At 31.8% G+C, this 22532-nt stretch overlaps 1 protein-coding gene across 1 annotated transcript in view; it reads left to right on the forward strand.

Moving 5' to 3' along the window:
* The window catches only part of mmd (disintegrin and metalloproteinase domain-containing protein mind-meld), a 2100572-nt gene that overhangs the window by 1314228 nt on the left and 763812 nt on the right, over nucleotides 1-22532 (forward strand). The window contains exon 19 of the mRNA XM_089595760.1: nucleotides 15275-15370. Coding sequence (XP_089451886.1) covers nucleotides 15275-15370 — 96 coding nt within the window. The remainder of the gene's footprint in view (nucleotides 1-15274; nucleotides 15371-22532) is intronic.

The raw sequence follows: 22532 nt of genomic DNA on the forward strand, positions 1-22532 counted from the left end.
ACTCCTTTCCATGGCAAGGGTTAGTGAGGATATCAAAATGAAGGACGAAAGTCCCTCACCGGGAGAAGATGCTGTTAACCCTTCTAAGGAGGAAGGTTTGCTCACCAACAAGAAAAGAAGACTAGAAGAGTCTGGTCATCAGACCTTGGCTTTTAAGGAAGGGAGTGGGGATAATACTCTCCTAGACGAGGCGTCAGCTGTGGAACAGGCAGCTCAGCAACTACTCGCTATATCCCAAAAAAACCAACGTCTCAACCAGCAACATATGGCAAACAAACAAGACGTTCAACAGCAACCCCAAGAATCTTCCTCCAACTCAAGACCTCTGCAGTCTCCTTCTTCTAATAGAAATACTAATACAGATTCAGGCGTCAAAAAGACTCAAATTTACTCTTTAAGTAATCTGGGTCCCTATGGAGTGCTCATCTGCAGTAAAAAACAAAGTGACGGCCGAACATCTAGACTCCATCGAAACACTATAAGCAAAATTATATACAATAAATGTAAGGTCGACCACGTTGTTCTCAAGTCCACAAGAAAAATAGAAGTTTCCTTTCACAACTTTAACGATGCCAACAAACTACTAGAAGATGATGACATTCTTTCAAAAAATTGTGATATCTTCATCTCTAGACATAGACTGTCAAGGCACGGCATCTTTTGAAGAGTCGATTTTGATGTTGGAGACTGTGACATTTTTAATGATGCAAGAACTAGTGTTAAAATCCTTATAGTCACACATCTCACTAAAAAAAACCCAGCTTTCAAAGATGACAACAATAAGCCCAAGTGGATCCGTACGGGTTCGGTCACTATTGACTTTGCTGGTCAGGACCTTCCCCACCATGTATACTTGTATGGCATTGTTCACGAGGTTAGAATGTAAATTGCTTCCCCAAAGTTTTATTACAACTGCTTTGCTCCAGGTCATGTCTCTTTAATGTGTAATGTTGGTGCCCTCTGCAGGAAATATGGTGAAGGTCGTCATAAAGGCAATTGTACGTTCCCACAACCAAAGTGTGTCAACTGCAATTAGGATCACCAGGCTCTTGATAAAGACTGTCCCGTTGTTAAGGAGGAACGACACATCCAATACATAATTGCTGCAGAAAATAAGTCCTTTCAAGATGCCAAGTAAATTGTTAAAGGTGACTTCCACTGGAAGCGCATTAAAAACTCCAAAGAGAACTTTCCCCCCCTTGATCACTCAGACTCTTTGCTCTATCAAAACCAACTTTCGCATCTATACGATCTTGAGGAACAGGATAACAATGAGGTGACTGAATCTTGGGCTCATGTTGTCCAAAAAAGTCCAACCTATGAGTTACAACGAAAAGACCAACACAGCCCTGCCCACTTAAGTTCGCTAGCGTCTAAGACAAGGCTCTCCAGGTCCAATGCCTCAAGAACCAAAGGTGAGATACCACAAGCATCTAATACTTCAAACCAAGATTTTAGTTGGATTAGACAACCTCAAAGCATACAGCCAGTATACACCTCACTTCCTGTGAGAAACTCACAGAGATATCTCAAAGAGGCCACCAGTAAGCCACACATGGACAAAGTATCTCAAAAACACAACTCATTCTCGATAAAATTGATGCAGCACCAGACGTCTCCATCTCAAATACCCAGTATCTACAATCGTCGCCACTTTCTTCCCCCAGTTCCAGTTTTCAATACTTGAGGACTATCTTGGTCAGACTACCGAAAGCATTCAAGTAAAGGCAATCTGAACTTTCAAGAACTTTCCCAAGAATACAGTGATGAACTTTCCCAAGGCTCTCAAAAAGACAGTGACTACGGTCACCCTTCTCCATTTGATTAAAGTATCTTTAATTTTCTTTATTTGTATCTTGTAATTTCTGGTTAAGGTAATTTCTCTATTTTATTTTTTTTTTTTGCTATGCCTGAAGCAGCAGATAACGAGATTACTTATGAATCAACTCTTAGAGTGATGTTTTAGAACTCTCGCAGTAAAACTACTAATTTTGACCCAGTGAAAAAAATGTCTATTAATTTTGATGTTGTTATATGCGTAGAATCTTGGCTTAAGCCTGAACGTTCCTATGAAATAACAGGCTTTAATTGCTTTCGAAATAATAGACTCCACTTAAGAGGTGGAGGTGTTGCTGTTTTTCTGCGTAAAAACCTAGCTTTTAAGGAAATTCCGACTAACTCACCTCATCCCTCGGTAGAGATAAGCTGCCTATTACTGAGCAACATTGTTTCTTAAATTGAACTTTATGTGTGTTATAGGCCGCCAGAAATAGACTTATCTCTAGCTGTTTTAAGTGAAATAGTACAAATTCTGGATCCTAGTACCCACTCCGTTTTGATTGGCAATTTTAATGCCAAAAATGTTTCATGGAATTGTAAAACCATGAACTTGAATAGAGCCTGGCTCGAACTTGCCTACAAATACAGGGATTTACATTTGCACAGTTTCAATACTACTACCTACCATAATCTCCGTACCAACTACAAATCAAACTTAGATCTAATATTTTTAACATTAAACTTGAAAGACTGTATTACCTACAATAAACATGGCGATCTACTAAACTCAGACCGCTATCCAGTTCTCTTTAATATTTCTGTAAATAGGTTTACTATAATAAACTTTCATTTAGGATCTCCTACATTCGTACTAACTGGAACGTCGTTGATGAATGCTTGCGGCAAGATTACATTAGTTTTTTATCCGTAGAATACGAAAATCTTTATATCCTAGAAAGATATAATTACTTTTTTACAGTGGTATTAAATGCTGTCAAACTAGCCACTCCTATCAAAAAGATCGTATCCCACCGCGAGCACATCAACCCTGTTCCTTGGTAGGACGAGGAGTGTGACCATGTGCATAGGCTAAAAACTGCAGCCCTTAGAAAATTCTGCTATACTCTAAATCTGGACGACCTTATTGAGTTTAATAGAAGATCTGCGGCTGCCAAGAGTTTAATTAAATCTAAAAAGAAAAATTTATTTTGTTTATTTGCGAAAAGTGTTGATTTTAGGACTAACCCATCCTATGTGTGGAATAGGTGCAGAGTTATGAAAAACAAGTGGGTTGAAGGTAGACCCAATCATGTCTCTAATCACCTTCAAACTGACCACGAATTTCTAGAGTCTTCTATCAGTAGGACTTATCTCTTATGGGTTCAGACCGACCCAAGTAACCTCCCCAACTGTTTCTTTGACCATTTTTACAATTCTCAATGCTCCTTTATTGAACTAAACCTAGCCCTTGACTCTAAAAACCCTAAATCATCTCCAGGTATGGACAAAATTAGTTTTGAGGTCCTCCAAAAACTACCCATTAAATATAAACTACTGTTACTGGATGTACTCAACTCTATGTACATTTCTGGAAACTACTCAGATCAATGGACTTCAGTCTATGTTCTCTTCATCAAAAAATCGAATGGAAGTCTCAGGCCTATCCCCCTAACTTATTGTGTATGTAAGCTGCTTGAAACTACTGTCAAGAACAGACTCCAATGGTGGGCTGAAGTAAACAATGTTATCCCCACTAGTCAACACGGGTTAAGAAAAGGGCACTCGTGCACAGATAACTTAACAAATCTGGTCCTTACCATCGAAAAAGCCTTTTCAAACAAGAAAGATGTTCACGCGATCTTTCTTGATGTAGCTGACGCTTTTGATCCCGTAAATATTAATATCTTGCTCAATCAATTTGCTAACCTAGGGGTCTCTTACTTGACAATCAAATTTGTCTCATTTATAACTAGAGTGAGAAAATTTTTTTCTGATAATAATTGTCTTGACTATCGCTTTTCTTACAGAGAAGTTCCACAAGGCGCTGTGCTAAGCCCACTACTATATGCTCTATGTGTAGCTAATATCACTCTGAATACTCCCAATCAAATTCGCGTTTCTCAGTTTGCAGACGACTTGGCTGTTTTTTATGTCTCCAATTCTTCCAATTCTAACACAACTGTTCTAGAGAACTGAATTGATTACCTGACTCAAAACCTATATTTTCTAGGCCTCAGCATAACGCCTGACAAATCAGCATACTTACACTTCAATAAAAAGGGGATTCTACCTGGTGAATCTGAAATCTTAATTAATGAGACCGCGATGAAGTCCACGCATGAATCAAATTCTTAGGCCTTCTTCTGGACTACAAACTAAATTTTGACTCCCATGTATCTCTAGTCCATAGAAAGTGTATGACTGCACTTAACTTGATCAGGTTCCTTAGAGGTACTTGGTGGGGTACACAACCGGATACTCTTCTCATCTTCTACAAGAGCTACATATTTTTTCTGATTGATTACTGCTCATCTATTTACTTCCCTAAAAGTTAACTAAAAATCAATAAACTAGAAAAGATTCAGTACTGGACTATCAGATATGCTCTAGGCTATCGTATTAGGACCTCCACCAATATACTTCTGGCAGAGTCAGGATTAATGTCCTTACGCAATCGTGCAGTCTTCCTCTGTAATTGCTACCTGGCAAAAGTTCTAAACAATTAAAGCACCGAGGCCTCCCTCCTCATTTTCCATCTACATTCCTCTTCTTCCAACTTGTTTAAACATTCCAGTATTTTTCTGTTCTTATTCAAAACTTCCTCTCTTCTTCCATTCCGTTACACACTAATAAAAATTTTAACAATTACACCACTGACTTGACCTCTTCGATCTCATGCTTCAATACCGATTTCACATTAGGCCTAAAAATACAAAAATCTGCTTCTCCTGTTCAAACTTTTTTAGAACTCTTACACTTCAATAACTTAATCATTATATATACTGACGGTAGTAAAGTCAAATCAGCTCCTTGTGTTGGTGCCTCCTTCTTCATTCCACAATTGAATCTTGCATCCTGCATCAGCCTCAACAATTATGCTTCTATCATTACAGCAGAACTTTCAGCTATAAATCTTGCTTTAGACTTTATTCTTACCAAATCTGACATCAATTTTACAATATGTTCTGACTTACGCAGCTCCCTCTTATTGCTCAATTCCTCAAATATCAGTATTAGAACCAACTACTTAATATACCCAATAAAATAAAATGTTATGAATACAAAATTAAATTTCCCGTCAATTACGTAAATTTTATGTCGATCCCTGTTCATACTGGCTTATATGGCAACAAAGTGGCTAACTCCGTTGCCTAATCCTCCACCTCTAGCCAATTTCCCCTTGTCTCAACGGTGAATTCCACTTACCTTTTTGAGCTCTTCAAGGCTCTTGCATATTATGATTCTAATCTGAAGACCTTTAACGATAGTCAATATAAGGGTAAAAAATACTTTGAACTATTCTACACGGGGAGCAAACGTCCTTGGTTCAGCGAAACTATCTGATCCTAGCTGTAAGTGCGGTTACGAATCTGAAGATTTGAATTATGTCATATTTAATTGTAATCTATATGAGGCCCAAAGAGCCCCCATGATAAAAAAAATACTTAAACTAAACTTGCTTTTATCACTTAATATTGACAGTATTCTGTACAAACCAAATGTAAAAGCGTGACTCATTATTTGCTAGATCTTCAAAAACTGCCATTTAAAAGTTTAAAAGTATATCCAAGTTCAGGTTGGGCTGTATATAAAAGCCCATGTTCAAAATAATGTATAAGAGCCTATGTACAAAATATTGTGTAACTTATTCTCTGCAGTGTGAAAAAATTATATAAATATTTTGTACTCTGTAACTTTCTTAATAAACATAGTGACCATGACTCTCTGAGGCCAGTTCACTTTAATATAAAAAAAAAAAAGAAAAAAAGACTATAGCTATATATCTGAGCGAACAGCCAAACCAAGCGACGACACGAGTTTTTCTCTTTTGACTGTAACCGAGTATATCGTATACATATTCAACTGATTCTGGCTCCCTCTCTTTTTTCTTTTTCCCCTTCTTTTAATACTTATTTTGAAGTTCAGTATTATTTTGAAAAAAAATTTCAGCTATGTTTTTAAGAATGGCATTTCAGTTATAATCCCTAATTTATTATTTTTCCTTATAGTTGTTATGAACTGTAGGACAAGCTCCAGAGGTTACAAATGAACATAAGTGGCTTTCAGATACCTAAGGATTAAAGTTTCGGTAGCTAAGTTAATTGATGCTTATGCCACCGCTCGAATTGTTTTGCAATCATGGGATCGATTTCAACTTTCTGTAGATTTTTTTTTTAATGCAGTTCATCGTTTTGGTAAAATTTCGTTTATTTATCATTTATATAAATTTCATAAATAATGTTTACAATCTTTTTTTTTGGATACTTTAGGATAAATAAATTTTTTTATAACAAATCTATTCAATAATTTAGTAAGATGATACTTCTAATTGGCAAGACCATTTCACAATTCCATAATAATGAAATAAATTTCTTAAGATGTAAGTATAATTCGTACATCTTAAAACTTACAAGAAATTATAGCATCTAATGTAAGAGTTAATAATCAATAATTACGAAAAAAATTTGGCATGTTTCTGAGGAATAACAAATTTCTTAAAATATATTATTAATTTGTTAATAAAAAAAAACTATAACTAATCAGGGTGATGCAGGATAATAAAGATTTTATTTTTTAAATCAAAGTGTTAAGAGCGGTGTTTTCTGTTATTACGTATTTTAAACGATTTTCATGGATAATTAAGTATCGTATAAAATATTGACAGCTTAATTATTTTCTTTAAAAAACACATACACACTCACTATACATTAATCAGCTAAATAACAAGTAGTTGTTACCACAAGGTATGAATTATGAGGAACCTTAAAATTTTGCTGGTAATAATCATATTTGATGCTATTGTAATACAAGTGAGCTTTCTTGTGCCCATGGATTTGTTTTCTTATTTGTTAATGGCATTTTTTACTGATTAAAATTTCAACCTGCAGTAATTGCAGTAGATAGGCACTGATGTAATTTTTTTATATTTTACATCGAAAGACGAAAATCAAAATGTTTAAGCAGTTCTGTATAAGTTTTTTTGTGTTTTTTGGATTTTTTGTCTTTTAATATATTAAGTGTTAATAATTTCTTGTGAGTTTTGAAATCAACGAATTATACCTACATCATTAAAAATTTATAATTGTGGAATGGCCTTGCCAACGAGAAGTATCAACTTTCTAAATTATTAAAAAGATTTAGTATAAAAAATACATCCATTCTAAAGTATCAAAAAAAAAGTTGGAAACGTTATTTATGAAATTTATATAAAACATAAATAAACGAAATTTTATCAAAACGATGAGCTGCATTAAAAAAAAATCTACAGAAAGTTGAAATCGATCCCATGATTGCAAAACAATTCAAGCGGTGGCATAAGCATCAATCAACTTAGCTACTGAAACTTAAAATTATAAGGAAAAATAATAAATTAGAGATTATAACTAAACTTCCATTCTTAAAAAAAAAAGCTAAAATTTTTTTTCAAAATAATACTGAATTTTAAAATAAGTATTAAAAGTAGGGAAAATGAAAAAAGAGTGGGAGCAAAAATTAGTTAAATATATATACGATATACTTAGTTGCAGTCAAAAGAAAAAAACTCGTGTTGTCACTTACTTTGGCTGTGCGCTCAGATATATAGCTATAGTCAACATTTCTACTCCTCTCCTCGTAGACACACATTCGGTATACCCCTTCCACGTCTCTCCAAAATATGCGTCTATATGATCATTTCCACGTGAATCCACTCCTCTTCTCGTAGGCGCACGCTGTTCGGTACAAGTAGTAAGATATGCGCTTGATTGGACAGCTGACCGTGGCGGGGCGCTCCGATTAGTGCCAAAAAGTCGTCTCGCATGGTAGCATTGGCGTTAGCAATCTTTGTACTTATCTCTGGTATTTATGTTGATTCCCACGCTTGTTAGTGTTGCACTTACAAGTACTGTTTAGGTACTGCTTAGAAATTATATACATGGCATTTTTACTGAAAATGTTTGCTAAATCTAATGCAGCAGATAGTTCTGATGTTATCCCATCTATTTTACAAACCAATGTGGAATCATTTTCGCAGTCTGAGGCTGATTTTAAGGCGACACTTACTGAAGACTGATACTGTTATTATGTTAGATTCTTGTCTAGTTATTAGGAGTTGATTATTATTCACTGGCTGATCAACAGTTTACAAATTTTATATTTTGATAAGCAAACTAGTATTATTTAAGCTACAAAACCATTAACTTATTGAATTTAATACTTACTTAATTTATCAACTATTTTGATATTTACTTAACTGTCTGATTGTCAACTTATATTGGTAACTTTCCTTTGATTTGAATTTTTTTGTGCCTTTAGAAAAATATTTTAATCATGACCCATCGATTGAAAACTTTTCTGATACGAAATATTAAAAAATTTAGTTAGCTTTTTTTACAGACCGATGGTTTACTTGAGCCAATAAACATTTTTTGTTTTAACTTTTCAGTGAACTTTTCTACTATTAATCTAAGCTTTTCAATTTATTCACAGCATTTGGTCTTCCACGAATCGACAATTCCGCGGAATTCCTATGATTTTTAATTTTAATTCTATTTTTCAATGCACTTTGATTAATTGTCTCCTTTAAGATAATATAATGATAAAAAACACTTGCAAAACCTGTTTATGAGTAGGCAATTTACAAGCAAAGACGGTCAAGTTAGGAGCACCAGTTAAATAAAGTGACTGCAGCTCATTTTTGCATAACAGTAAAAATTTTTAATTATTAAAATTTAAACTAAAAACTGTAACTATAAGCTTTATTACTCCCAAAGATGATAATAAAATACAAATTAAACTACACAAGAACTCCAGCAGTACACAAAGTTGGAATGTTAGATATAAACTTAAGTATTGTTCACATGTAAATAATGTCGTACATGTGGCAGTGGAACAGATAATTACAGTGTTTTTGGAGGTAATATACGAGAACAGCAATAATAATTAACGATTAGATTCAAGACATAATAAAATTTAGGATTTTATCCTACTTTGAACTACGTTACAGAAAAATATAATTTTCAATCTATTTATATAATTCTGGCTGAATGACATGAAATGCTCTCAGCAAAACAACAAATAGTAAATAACAAAACTTACAAAAAATCATATTTCATGTTTTCAAACCAACAATTTGTGATGAATTATAAGAAATTATGAAAGCTATCATTGGCAATTTTCAGTTATAATTTAACTTTCAACAACTTTGAATTAAGTCGACACAGTGAAAAATCATAACAGATTTTTTTTATAGATCGCAAAATTTCCTACAAGACTGTGTTTGAGTCTTTTTTTTCCATGATTGGTTTGTAAGAACCAAAGTTCGTTTGTAAGTATAAAAAATTCCCTATGCCATTTATATGGGAAATCGAAAATCATGAATCACCACCGATTAATATTATTGTTAAGAGCTATTATTTAAGGAGAATCTTTTGTTCGTCAATTCGAATTATATTTTTATTTAAACTCAAAAAATTAAAATAAAAAGTTGTTTTTGGCCCACCCTAGTAACCAGTAAGACCACTGAAACAAAAAAAGTCATGGTCCATTCTGAGATTCGAACCAGAGAATGCAAAAATGAAACGATTAATATGTGTGCGAATTATCTCTGCTCTGAAAGGTCTGTTATAATTAAAAGTTAATCATGTTTATGGTGAAGCTCTAAGACTTGTACTTAATATTAATGCTCGCTATAATCATTACATTTATTTTACAGTCTTCATTCGGTATTTAATTGTGTTGATGATAATTTTTATTACACGTTCCAGGACTCTATTTTGTAATTACCGTTGTTTAATCAGATACTTTTAATCAAACATCAGCCAGATAGTATGACGTTAGTATAATAAGTGCAAATAAGTGCGCGTGTAACAAAGGGTCATTAGAATATTGTTTATTTATAAATAATTGTTAAGGAATTGTGGAATGCAGCTGGAAGGCTACCTCCAATTTTCTATAAAAAATACGAAAAAAAGTTTTTTTAAATAATTTTTGGTATCAATTATTCAACTTTCAAACCTTATTTCACAGAGAATGATGAAGTAAAACATATACCGAAGTAACACTGTAATAACAATCAAGATTAGCTGAAATATCTCAGGCATTTAGTAGTATTCAAAGGAAAGACAGCAGCATTTTTGTGTGTGTAAAGATCAAGTTCAACACTTTTGTTATTATCTACTTACTTTGTACACTTTTAAGATAGACTTCAACCACTAACAGCAGAAGCTAACGTTAGGGTATACACACTGTACCTTAATTCACAAACCGCGAAATTCCAATATTTTTTGTACCTTTTTGGTCAAATTAAAGAAACACTGTATCTGGCCAGGTAAGATAAGGATACATTTTTCACGACGATCAGTAAAGTGGATAAACTTCTCTGATAATAACTTGCCGACGATGATGCTATGATTTTCATAACTTTGGCATTGCAATATTTAATCCTGTACATTAGGTCATTCTCTGGTAATTTAAATTTTTCTATCTTACTTCTTTGATAACAACCATGCATCTAACCCTTCCAGACAATAGTCAGTTATTGTAAAAATAATAAAAATATAAATTTCTCCAAGTGGCACAGTTCGTTTGTTGGTTAGCTTTTAACTTGTAAAACTAATAAGGGTAAAAATATTTTTTGGGTTTCTGCTGATACCAATCGGTTTGATTAAAATGTCTGAACAATATTGTTGAGCAAATAACATTTGTATTATACTCCTTATTCTTATATATTATGCTCCTTAATATTGAGTGTAAACTTGTATTATTTTTTTTTGGCAACAGAAAAGTAGATCTTCCACGTAAATCCAAGTTGTTCAATGTTCAAGACAGTATGCATACTAAAAGCCTAGTAGCTTACAAGGTGAGTACTATCAGAGGCTCATCAAAGTATGTTATCATGTTTGTGTTTTCTTGTTCACCAAACTTTCTCTGTTTGCAGCAAAAATTTCTTGTGTGTACGTGCAATGTTGCAGAGGCAAGTAGTGTAACAATTTTGTTCTCAACAGAAGCTATTCAGTGATCCTGAAGCCAATTTTAATCCCCGTTTATCACGTCCTGAGGCCTGCAGCATAAGATTAAATATGTGTCTCATTCTTGATATTTTATCGATGGTCAATAAATGCACAACGTGCTTACGGGTGTTTTTAATAAGCCTTCCAGAGTAATAAAACATATGTGTTATCAATTAATGGTCAATAACTTTGGAATCTTTTTTTTTTTTTTTTTTTTTAATTTAGTTAATTATAAGTAATAAAAATAATATGGAAATTCAAAGTGATCAGTGATCCGTTGGGGGCGAAATGTAAGAAAATAAATAAATACAAGTAAAGTGTATTTAAATTTTCTGCGTTGATTTATTGATGCGCAACGTTTCGCTGACAATATGCGTCAGCCTCATCAGGCGCAGATACGCGAGAATTCGTAAGTTTGGTTGACTTACTCGTCACCTGTCGTGCTGTCGCATGTGAGCTTCTTAATGCTAAGGTTATTGACCATTAATTGATAACACATCCTTTTATTTACGCTGGAAGGCTCATTAAAAACACCCGTAAGCACATTGTGCATTTTTTGACCATCGATGGAATATGAAAATAAGACACGTCTTTAATCTGGAGTAGCAGATCTCAGGATATGATGAACTGGGATCAAGACTGGCTTCAGGATCATTAAAGAGCTCCAGTTTAGAACAGAATCATTACGCTACTTGCTACTGCAACATTGCAAGTATACATAGAAAACATTTGCTGCAAACAGAAAAAGATTGGTGAAAACGATAACACAGACATGATAACATACTTTAATGAGCTTCCGATACGACTCACGTTGTAAGTTACTAGGCTTCAAGTATAAATACTGTCTTGAACATTTAATGACTTGGATTTCCATGAAAGACCTACTTTTCTGTTGCCAAAAAAAGCAATACAAGTTGAAGCCGAATATTAAGGAGCATAATATATAAAAAAAAGATGTAAAATACAAATGCTATTTACTCAACAATATCCTTCAGACATTTCAATCAAGCTGATTGGTATCAGTACAAATACAACGAATGTTTTTACTTTTACTGGTTCTTTAAGTCAAAAGCTAACCAACAAACGACCTGTGCCACTTAGAGAAATTTTTATTTTTATATTCATTACAATAACAGACTATTATTTGAGCGATTTAGATGCATGGTAGTCATTAAAATAGTAAGTAGAAAAAATTTGGCTTACCAGAACGTGACTTATTCTATAGGATTCGACATCACAATGCCAACGTTATAAAAATAATAGCCTAATCGTTGGCAAGCTGTCATCAGAGAAGTTCATACTCTGGACTGATGGTAGTGAAAAACTTATTTTTATTGAACCTGGCCAGATACAGTGGTTTTAAAATTTGACGAGCAAGTTACAAAAAAATATTTGAATTTCGTGGTTCATAAAGCAAGGTACGCTGAGTGTTCATCGTCCTGCGGAGCATGTAAAGGGAGCAAACGTGCATATGAATAGTGCCATGAGGATCGCTTACAAGACATAGTGTCATTATTAATTACGGGACTATAGAGGCACCGAAAAACCAAGGCCTATTAGATGTGGCAAAATCTGTTACTAAGTGGAAAAAATTTTTAACTCTAATTTTTTTACTAGATTACATTTGGAACAGGCTTCTTAACACACAAGTGCAGGTTGCCAATCAGTAACCAGGTAAATCAGTTTTCAAACTAATCTTTCAGAAACAATTTTATCAAAGTTGTGTATTTGATCAGAAAAAAACATTTTTATATTTTTTGATACATTAGCAACCAAAAACCAATGAATATGTATGTACGTAAGAACTAGTTCTTGATATGTTACAACACATGGTCATTAACTATTAATCTTTCTCTACAGTCCCAAGAAAAAATGTTGAATAATTAAGAGGTAGCATTTGTTTCTGTTGTAAACTTCCAGAGCATTTGGGTTTTGGTACTTGTATTAAAGTCTTAACATATTTATAGCTTACGGCAAACTGAGCTACAAACTGTAAGCACGTACATATACATAGGTATACACTTGTCTGGGTGTGCACTCTAAAAACAAACCCCAATGTTTATTGCAAAAAGCATCGTTTCTACTCAAACTTTCTATATTTTCTGTCTGAAAACTTGTAGAGAAAGGTTAGCACCAAATATTTGTGTATTGTTACATATAATATTGTGTTTATTTTGTACTTTCATTGAGGTTTGAAAATCATAAAAATCATGTTTTTCAAAACTTTAGTAATTTTTTCCTTGAAAACTGTGGAATTGAGATACATACATCTTGAACGGTTTGTTGATCCAGACGTTTCAAAGAATTTAAAATTATTTTTTTTTTTGATTAGAAAAACTTTGATAAACTTTTTTATAAAAAATAAGTTTAAACATTAAGGAGATAGTTCTGAATGTTATCCTGCATATCGTGGTCGAAAATTCGTGTCACTCAATCGCAGATTATGCTTGATCTATACTTTTTGAGCTAGTCAAAGCATGAGCAATACTTTGTAAACTGTTTCCTTGATTAGTTGCAATAACCAGCTCTAAAGGAGACTCGTAGCATTGGTTCTTTTTTTATGATAAACGGCTTTTGTGGAGTAGCTTGTTGAACAGACGTGAAGTTTTTTTTGTAGCTGCTTCTTAAGCATTCTCACATACATTACATAAAAGTATAAAACCTAATGAGAGTTATTAATTTTTAAATTAAATTATCTCATGTTGCTTGTTGTTATGGTGTTGGTAATATAATATTTATTAAAGAAGAAAAAATAAGCTTTTGGGTATAATTTACAATAAACGAGTCATTTTTTTAAACAATCTATTTTTGTATAAACATTTTACTTTATTTTTTTCATTTCTAATAGCCTGCGTATTATTTCATGCCATCAGGCATAAAATTTCAGTATATCTAAACTTATATTATAAGCCAGTCATTCTTGTATAATATTTCCATTTATTCCCTTAACTATCTTCTTTTGGGGAAACATACGCTTAAAGATATACTTGTACCATTCATTTTGTATTGCCAGTAGCAATTAAAAAAACCAGCTACTATATTTGTTGATTTTCTTGCACGTCTTCCAGATAGATTTGATCTGTCGATACATATGTGCAGTGGCTAAACACCGTACTATTCTCGATATTTCTTAGCATATTACACTTTTAGGATAATTCTAGGGTTGGTGTAGTTCTTTCGATGTATACTTATCCATGTACAATTTTTTATGCTGGCTAGCTTGACTTGAGATAGTAATATACTTTATCTTTGTGCAATCGAAGTTAAATGTTATTAACCTACCCTTCAACGAGACTGACTGTTTCAGAAAGTAACGATCAGTAGCAAATGACTAGCATTATATTTATTTAGAACGTCACAAAATTTACAAAAAATTTACTCATCTTAAGAAAGAAAGATGTATGTCTGTTGTTTTCAACACACAGAAATCAAGCCTGAGTTATTATAAGAAAAAATAGCTTAACCGTCATCACTACTTTTGTCTAGCTTTGTCCACGTATTCCAGTCAGTTTGCTACAAGCGCTGGAGATATTTAGACTAATTATGTTATGATACAAAATAGTTGTTGTGAGCTCTCAATATCTACAGCGTCGTGTCCGTTGATTCAGGTAAATAATCTACGTTTAAATATTGTTTTAATTCAAATATTGTAAATTATTCTACAATTATTATCATGACTAAAAAAGCAGTTTATTTTTGTGTTAGTTTGTGTCAGATTTCTTAGTTATTTAACACAACTTCTAACCATCTGAAGTTTTAAATTAAAAAAAAAAAAGAAACTTACATGCGTAAAAAAGGCGTAAAGTGCGATGAACCCTTAAGTTACTTGTATCCATAGGTGTAGGATTACTTTGGGGCTTTAAGTGATTTGCAGATACACAGTTAATACATGGTAACAAGAACTTTACACAAATAGCCAAAAATTTTGTTCAAAATTTGAGTACAAACGTACAGCTACAGTACTTCTTGACTACTAAAGTTGTACTTTATGCTCATATTTTTAAAATAATTTATCAATGTTTCTGATAATTTATTATCTACAGTGGTTGTTATTCTAGGCAACTGTATTTTTATATTTTTTTAAAGTCTTTTTCTTACACATAATATCGATGTACTTGAACATATAAAAAAGTTGGCTAACTCGAAAATTATCAAAAAAATTAATTTTACTGTATACATTGAAGGCTGAGATAATACAAATCTTTAAGCTTTGAAATATTATGAACTAATTTTTTTAATACTTGCATACTTAAAAAAAAATCTTAATAAACTATTTCTGATTACAGATCTGCATCAATCAAACGTGCACAAGCCAATTTCCATTTATTGATTTGGAAAAATGTCCAACAAATCACGATAACCACGAATGTTCTGCACATGGAGTGAGTATCAGATGTTAAAATACAAAGTTTCTGTTATGCGTGAGCACTTTACTTTATCACAAGTTTTTACTTAGTTAAATCAAGTCATGTAGATGCTCAGTAAGGTAAGTTTAAAATAGCAGAGGAAGCCATAGTGAGTATGCAGTAAGTCGTTCGCTATATATATACTCAAATTTTAAAACAAAAAAAAGTTATTTTTATTAGTGCGCTTTAGGTATTCTGGTTTGATTTAGCCTTTTCTATCCTACTGTACAGCTTTACCGTAAAATATGAGACAAAAAGCATGTTTACATATCATGTCTTTTGAAAATACATTTCTAAAATGCTTGCTTGAAACGTCTTTAGAAGTTGAATAAAAAATCTTTATTAGTTTTTCAAACAGAAGATTAACATTTTTAGCCAGAAATGGTCGTCAGATCAAATTTTTGATAAGTCAGCTGAATAATGGATTCTAATTCTTTATGGATCTTATAACACACAAATTTTTATGTTATATACATATATCTTTTATGACGTACATCGTATTTTTTCTTTTCATAATTATTTTTCATTAGTTACAAGCGAAAAAATAATCCTAAATACATATTAGTGAGGCTTCACTGTCTGTGCACGCCATGGGCTAATCCTTCTTTTTGTAAATTTAGTTAAATACACAATTTTTATCACGATGCCTTTGATAGTTAAAAAAAGTACAAGAGTCTTTGTAAAGTACATTGAAGTTGGAATAGAAGTACCGTAAACTTAATAGCAATTTCAGATTAACAAAACAATTTTTTTTCAACTCTTTGGATCGTAACTTTTTAAATTTAATTACTTAAAGTAATTTGTTACATTAATAAACATACTGTACTCCTTTGAGTATTTTGGGAAGTCTGGAATTAGAAGAAAAATAATGTGTACATTCTTATTCATCCACAATTACAGAAATTTATGTAAAAGAAAATTAAAAAAGCTTCAATGGATTGACAGATAGCTTGCTAGTCTCCTAAATAAAGAAGCTTGAGGGATCGTGGGTTTTAATACCATCAAAAATAATCAAAATTGCTTTCTCGAGTGTTTTCAATGATATGAGTATTCAGGATGCCGAAACATAACTATCTTCATTTTAAAAACAAATAGTAAATCTTTTCTAGTGATGACATTTAGGGACTTTCTTCTTAAAGGAAATCCAACATCTGTCCATCTCATCGTGTTAAAGCATGATAAATTTCTAAAAAGTCAATTCAGTAAATTTAATGGCTTATTAAAAAATATCTTTCCATTAAGTTGAATGATACCTAGAGTGTGCTTAAGACAATCTCTGCACTCTGTTAATAGAATAGAGAAGGATGGATGATCAAGTTAGAAACCATTGTAAGGAGCCCGTATAAAAGACTCGTATACTTGGGGAAAAGAAAGGCGATAATGGGAGAAAAAACCAGAAAGGTGGAAATAACGCACATAGAATGTATACAATAGATCCTAATACTACTACTATTACTATAAGAGAAAATGATAACCACGAGAAATTGTTTTTTACTTGAACTTTTAACTGAATTCATAAAAAATAAGGTGAAGATTAAATAACAACATCTAAAGTTATAAACAAACAAAAAACAGTTTTATTTATTTATGTCATAGTCTGGTATAGCATCAATATTATTTCTGAATGAAAAACCAAGTAACAAAATATTTTGTTAACCATTAGACACCTACAATTACAAAGGTCGTTCTTAGAACTGAAATCTGAAAAAAAAATTTTTTTTAATTGATTGAATCCTCACGAATGAGGCTTATATAATTCCAAACACAGCCTGAGAAATATTTAGAACAACATGGTATGATTTATGAAATAAAAGTATTCATTTAAAAGATAAATTAATGATTTTAGAAGGAGATTTAAGACAGATTTCTTCATTTTAGAAAAATATCTATCAAAATCATGATTATACGATAAAGTTTGAAATCATCATATCGTTATTTATTGTTTCATATTCTAATACTAAATATTATTAATTTTTAAACAACCAGAAAATGTTTTAAAATTATGATAAGAATAAGAAAACGGAAAAATAAAATTACTCAAGTGCCAAATAAACAGAAAACTTCTGATGTTTTTGGCAAGGATATTAAATTTTCAATACATAATGTTGAACAAATTTCTTATGACGAATACACTAACTATTAAAAATAGTAAAATTTTTCATCATTAAAAAAAGGAGAAAAAAATATATATTAAAGCATAGTTCGTGCTTCATACAAGGGTGTTGATTAATTTGACAGTAAAATTTATAGGTACTTTACGATTGAAATGTGAAATATTATTCGTAAAGACATATCTTGACATAACACTTATGTAAACATGGCATTAAATATTTTGTTAATACAAAATTTGAATGTCACAGAATGCCAACGTAGCTAAGTACGGAAAGGAATAATAAAGTTACTTAAATACAATATTAATGTAAAAATTATGATAAAAAAAATAGGGAATAAAGTTATCATACAAAAAAAACGCTTTAAATACAAAAAACTTATTCTTATTACTTTTGATTATATACATAAAACAATTTTATATAGTCTTAGCGTTTTTTATAACTATAAGGACCTATGAAGGTCAAAATTTCAAAAGAATTAGATCATGTTTAAGAAGACCACTGTTTTTGTTTGGCTTTTACATCATGTTATCAAGATACAAAAGTAAGAAAAAATTTATATTGATATAAAACGTCATGGTTATTAATTTATAGTAGATATTGTTCGGATGGAATCTTTAACCTTAACTAATCTACAATTGATATAAAAATGTAATTCTTATACATCTTTCATCGTAGAGGTATAAAATTGTATAAATTACTCTTACTCACTTTATATCCATAAATTATAAATTAACGTTATCGATGAAACTATTATTTGTTGACATAATAAGCTGAATTTTTGTAATTATTTGAAAGTTTTTTCTACTTAAAAATCGAATCGACTCCATTATCATTTTATCTACTTGACTTCTTACGTCATGCCCGTAAGTGCATAAATGCATGTAATTCATGAATAAATCATTAGCCATGGAAGTTAAAAAATAAATATTTAATTATTATCAAATTTTATATCTTTTTGCATGTGTGGAACTAACTTATTAATAAAAATATGTAACTGCTGTAATACAATAATAAAATTTGTGAGTTTTAATATTTAACAATGTTTGTTTGTCTTATAAGCTATTAATACTATAGTTTTCTAAAGCTAAGTGGAATAAGAACGCAAGACAGGCTTAGACGGACTTATAGCTAGCAAAGTTATTTAACAAGAGAGAGTGCTGCATATTGAGTGCAGAAAGGGGTAAAGCCCCACAACTATACCTACTAATAAGGAGTTATGCGGACGTCCACGTAGTTTTACTGCGTAATTAACATGTATCTTACTAAGCACGTCAAATCTGTATGAGTCACGTTCACATATATATATATATATATATATATATATATATATATATATACATAACTAGAATTACTGTGAATGGTAAATAACTACTATTAATACAAATTGCTTGTAACCGACATCCTTAGTTGTCTACTTTCTTAAATACTTAACGTTTTTATTTCTCCCTCTTTTTTTTTTATCCCTAATTTTTGTTCTAAGTTAATTTATCTTTGCGCACTTCTAATTCCTAGAGCCCCATACTTATTTTTCGTTGTTTGCAGTAAAAATTAGGTAGTATTTGTTCTTTTAGAATACCTCTACAATCTTCCTACTACCCTTAAACAGTTTAAAGAATATAATGTTCTGCACAATATCTTTAACAAGACCATTTTTTTAATGTATACAAATATTTCTTATGTGGCAATACAAACGAATGTAATTTTTTGTAAGCATAAAAAAATGTGATTATACTTTTCTTTATGTGGTTGAGTCCACACAAAGAAACTGGTAAGTTTTGTAAGATTTATAGCTTAAAGGGATTGTTATACTCTTAAATAACTACCAAACATTGTGCAAGCCATACGTCCTAATATAGCCAAGGACTGTGTTATCTAAGGCAGTAAAGAGTAATTTGTTGTATCCAAGTGTAAGCATGATACTCTTTTCGGTTTGCATCTTGAAAAACTTAGGGCTCCAGTGTGCTATACTAAAAAATATCGAAAACCTTATTTTCCACGTGTTTTCGAGAAAAAAGCCTATCCTTTATGCTGTGCATCTGCATGTCTATCAAATTATTAGATATGTAATGCCTTACGATATCAATAGTCCATGTCTGGCTAAAGAAAACGTGGTAAGGGGGTACAATTAATTATTACATGCTGTACCAAAGAAAACAGTTTACTGCAAAGTGTTAAAATCTTTATGTGACAAGTTAAAGTATACAAAAAGGAGTTTGGTTTGAGTTCTGTTTAAGTAACCTTTTAATTCATCGTTTATTTTATAGACTGTTGCTTTGAGTTTCTTAAATAAAAATAAATTTAAAGGAATGCTAAAATCAGACACTAGCTGCTATTTAATCGTAAAATGTAATACAATGCAAAATGTCAAAAGCATAAAGTGATTTCAATACTTTATTTCTGCTAATCGAATAAAATGAGACTGAGTTAAAATTACGATTTACTTCGACTTGTCGCTGTGTCATATGATAGGATTTGACCTAATTAAATCCCTAGGTAGGGTATTGCGTAACTGATCACGGTGATAAACTACACTACGCTTGAGCTAGCGCTTCTCTATTCTATCAAATTAGTGTCTCAAAAATGTCCTACGCTGCGTTTATGACATAAATTAAATTGATCAGTCAAAAACTGGTGTTCACGTATTAAATTTCTAAGTTATGCAGTACCACTCTTGCTTAACTCGTGGAATGGCTTTTACTTAAGTCACAAAGAATAGCTGCAACTCAGTCAATGGTCCAGCACTATTTAATATCGTATGAATAATGATTAGCTAATTACGATGCGAAGAAAACCAGAAGGAATCTCCTTAAATACGTCCTTACAAAATTCTGAAAGATGTCTTTAAAGAACTTATAAAATTAATTTCTATCTTGCTAATGCTTCATTTAGCATTCCGTTTGTTAGATACCCAATGCATCCCCCTACGCCTTTTAGTCCATCGTATGCTAGAATAGCACTGAACGGTTATCAAAGGACAGAAGTGGGCTTGACTGGCCTAGTTTTATGTCTAACAAATATAACTAAACTTATATTATTGTTGAAATAACAGTCCGAAAAATGAGAATAGTGGGGATGCCATCATTTTCAAGCTGTGTTTATCATTCTCGTAGCTAACATGAGTAGTGTTGACAGGTAGGCAATGGATGTTTAAAAGTTTTGCTAATACAGTAATTTAGACAGTTATTCTCAAATTATTTTTCGACTATCTCATTTAACCTATGTACTCGATGCTTCTGTTTATCATCCCTTCAAGGGGTCAGGACAACTGTGTCTGCATGGTGGTGCCATTTCTGAGTAAAACCAGTCGATTTCTGTGTCGTCAATCTACCAGCGTTGCACACGGCTGCTATGAGAACTATGAATCATCCTGAAAATGATGGCATGCCTACCACTCAAAATCATATGTACTTGCCAGAGGTGATTATGCAACCGTAATTTGTATACATAAAATCACAGTTCATATAATCTACTCATCAAGTATAGATTTGCTGAGCACATAAGCTAGCCAGGTCCATGCAAGTCTACTGATGGCCATTTTTTTTAAGCTTACTTATTTAATCTTCTATGATACTGATCAGCAGGTGTGACGTTATGATAGTGTTGTACAACCATCAGTTTTCTGATGTTAAATGACATAAGTAAAAATTTATTGTTACTGTTAAAAATCGCGCAATAGCAGACAATTTTACAAAGTGACTTATCACATATCATCACTGCACTAATGTAGCCAGTTTTTGAAGTCTAGCGATACTTGCATGTATAAATTGCGACGTGCGTTCGATTTATTGTTTTATCTATTAAGTTCATTTGTCTTGTTTGTTCTGTTCCGGTTTCTCATTTATTTATTGTTCCATATAGTGTACTTCCAAACGAATAACAAGAATGATCCGATCAATCTATCGAGCGCAACCATACTGATGTATTTCTCAATTGCTATATTTATCACGACCCTTAGTCACTTGACTTGACTCAAACTTAAACGTCCTAAGATTCCTATCGGCTAATTAAGTATATTTGCGCACACTCGTATCACTCACAACCCTTGATCGACCTCCAAAAGTTCGTAACTTGTTAAGTTTTTTTTTTTTTTTTTTTTTTTTTTTTTTTTTTTTTTTTTTCATCACAACCACACTACTTATAGTTTATGTAACACTATTTTTTTAAATTGTCAGAGCTCTATGAATTACAGCTCTCTTTTCTTTGGTAATACATTGTACTTTATTCTTTTGCTCATATTTAAATGTAAAAAGCTTTGTTTCGAAAAGTAAGTGCAACAAGTAAAACAGTCACTGCGCTAAGTGTAATTTTAGAAAAAAAATGAACATGATCAACTTACTGCAAAAAAATAGCCAGCACGCAAAAATGTTAAACGACATGGGTACCGTGATTTTGACTGCTTGTCATAAAATTGCTAAATTTTTTTTTTGGAACGTTAAGACGATAGGGAAGATCAAATGCTTAAGCAGGAGCTTCTTGAACCTAAAAAATATATGACGTTCTACACTCATCAGATTTTGTAATCTTTATTAAGCCAAATACTAAGCCACCGCTATTACATCAGTATTGTGTCTGTATAAAAATTTAAAGAGTTTAACAAGTAATCTGTGTTTATAAACTGAGTTGTATATTTGTGTCACCCTCTCTCCTACAAATATGTAGATGTTATCCAATTTTATGTAATAGAGTGCAATTTACTTTTTTAAACTAAATCACCACGAATTAGTAAATAATGATAGTAAAAAAAAAAATATTTTGGTTTCATGAATAGTTATAATTAAGGCTTCATATAAAACTTAAAAATTTATTTTATTTTTATAAAAAACTGCGTGATTAAGAATTTTACCACTGCACGCTTCTTTTACTATAATTTTTATTTTAATATAATTACATTTATCAATAAAAACTGTTCATTTGCATATGATACTTTTATGTTGTATGAATAGTTGTATGAAAAGGCTTCATATTTGTTATCACCTGGTCTTTTCTTTCTATAATTATTAAATACAATTAAATAACAGCACGAA

The sequence above is a fragment of the Copidosoma floridanum genome, unplaced genomic scaffold (genome assembly GCF_036245765.1).
Source record: "Copidosoma floridanum isolate Cflo_tuat_1 unplaced genomic scaffold, Cflo_Japanese_pri ptg000027l, whole genome shotgun sequence".
NCBI classification, from domain to species: Eukaryota; Metazoa; Arthropoda; class Insecta; order Hymenoptera; family Encyrtidae; genus Copidosoma; species Copidosoma floridanum.